The following is a 2,235-nucleotide window of genomic DNA, read 5'->3' on the forward strand; positions in this document are numbered from 1 at the left end:
ACAAATTAAGAAGAGAAAAAAGCGCTGTGATGAAGCTACTTCTGAGGAGAACAAACCAGCGCTTTTTTCTTTTTAATTAAGATTTTTATGAAGGAGTAGTTCAGAAACAAAAAGTGAAAATTTTGGTGGAAGTGAAACAAGTGATAGAATATACTGAGTAGCATGCTGAGAAATACCGTGGATGATAAATGACAAAGGTAGGGTAATGATTGATAAGAAATAAATTATGATTGTAACATATACATTCCCAGAGCTGGCTGTTTGTTCGTTCCCCTCCCGCCACTAGTTGGTTGGCCCATTTGCTTTGTTGGGGCCGAGGTTCTCGTTGTGCGGTTCCAATGGAGAAGGATATGATTGGCAAGGGAGTTATAGACCGTCGGGAGTCTTTGTTCCTGTATTTCTTTTATTAGCACGGGAGCGTGGAAGGCAGTGGGAGCGCGGAAGGCAATTGGAGAGTCTTTGAGTCTATTGTTTGTTCTCTCTTCTGTTAGCATGAGCATGATTGATAGCATGGGAGCGCACAGAGAAAATGGAGACGAGCGTGGGGTGTGTTAGAGATACCGGTATGTGGTGATCGTAGGAAGGATAAGATAGGTGATCGTTGTCGTTTATTTATACTCCTGTCTTTTCCTGTCAGTTAGTTTAGTTAGCCGTGGAGTCCTGGAGTCGTGGAGTCGTGGAGCAAGAGAGAGAGAGTCGTTGAATAGAGCGAGTTGCGGAGCGACCTTGGTGAACTTCCCCGCTTTTGGTTGTGCAGAGTTTTCACAGCGCAATTAGTGATCGCCGTTTCGTTTCATCGTCGTTCGGTATTGTCCTGGCTCCGGTTAGCCCGTTTATTTCTAAAAATCATGACTTACAGAGCAGCGGGAAACAAAGATAGAGCAAATTTCCCGGTTCATTATGATGCAAAAAGCTATTTCCGTATTGGGAAGATACATTGCGACCGATCCCATCCACTCCTGGCCCTAGCCTCAGCCCCTAGGCAGTCCCGCACTTCTGGTGAAATTCGAGTGACGCTTCATGACTCTACCGAGGTATAACTTCTATTTTCTACGAGTACTATAACCAAAAGAAAGAATATGGCACAGAGAACAGTCAAGTTGAGGCGGCGAAAAGGGGAACCCTAATCCGAACGAGCCGCTTGCCCAAACCATCCAAAGTTTGGAAATTCACATTGACGGCGAAGCGATACGAAAAAACGCATTGAGAATCAGACTCCCCCGTTCCGAATCCTACTCAGGCTGGAGTCGTAAGCGCCTCTTGGACCTTCTATTTATCCAGCTGTTCAGCGCTTGCGGTAATTATATCGGAATTTGGGATTGGGAAACGTACCGTGTCTTGAGAAGGACTTCTCTTCAACACCCCACTGGCTCACGATACCAGCCTCTACTTCCTTCCTTGTCACACGAACCCTCTTCTCCGGCAAGCCCATACTAACCAAGAAGCTGACGGCCTCTTTCCACTCTTTACCCTTCCGGTCTTTGCTCCACTTCAACTCCTCAGACATGATGTCAATGACGCCAGGAAGGGCCTCAAGGGCTGCCTGAACATTCAAAAATGCAAGACGAGTTCTGCGTGCAATAACATCCACCGCTGTCTGCGCATACTCATGACGAACGGCATACCTTACCTCCCCATCAATGAACGGATAAAGGGTGGACAAGCGTTTACCACGGACAGGAAAGCGCTGCGATGTCGGGGCCGATAGTGAGGCGACGATCCATGCGCGATCTCCGTAGGCACCGGCAAGATGTTGGGCGACCTCGGTTTCCACACCAAAGTGCTGAATGAGGTTAATGAACAATGTCTTGTTGTAACCGTGAGCGCCGATCAGTTTCAATTGATCCGTTCTGCATTTCCCATCAATGGTGACTCCGCCATCAGACTCTGGTATGGTTGACATACAGTCGGTGCAGTCGATCGGTCCCGTTTTGAGATTGAATCTTCTCACAGCTTCGTCGACAGCCTCCTCAGCCATTTGACGATAAGTGGTCCACTTCCCTCCCGCGATTGTGATGAGCCCATTATCCGAGACATTGATGAGATGGTTTCGAACCAAAGACTCGGTGTTTTTAGCGTCGGGATCTTTGACAAGCGGACGAATTCCAGACCAGGCCGCGAGAACATCCCCACGACGCACGTTAATATCCGGAGCCAGGTAGCGGCGGACCTCGTTAAGGATCCAGTTGATCTCCTCCTCTCGGGGGACGGGGTGGGGTGTGATGGTGGTTGGAC

The 2,235-nt window shown here is 48.4% G+C and overlaps 1 protein-coding gene across 1 annotated transcript in view; it reads right to left on the minus strand.

Annotated features, from left to right (window-relative positions):
- Window positions 1–1,285: 1,285 nt before the first annotated feature.
- GSTUM_00003213001 (uncharacterized protein) overlaps window positions 1,286–2,235 on the minus strand; it is a gene marked incomplete at its 3' end in the record, with an annotated part of 2,425 nt that continues 1,475 nt past the window's right edge. The window contains exon 3 of the mRNA XM_002836857.2: window positions 1,286–2,197. Within this exon, the coding sequence (XP_002836903.1) occupies window positions 1,286–2,197 (912 nt within the window). The remainder of the gene's footprint in view (window positions 2,198–2,235) is intronic.

The sequence above is a fragment of the Tuber melanosporum genome (assembly GCF_000151645.1).
Source record: "Tuber melanosporum whole genome shotgun sequence assembly, scaffold_162, strain Mel28".
Lineage (NCBI taxonomy): Eukaryota > Fungi > Ascomycota > Pezizomycetes > Pezizales > Tuberaceae > Tuber > Tuber melanosporum.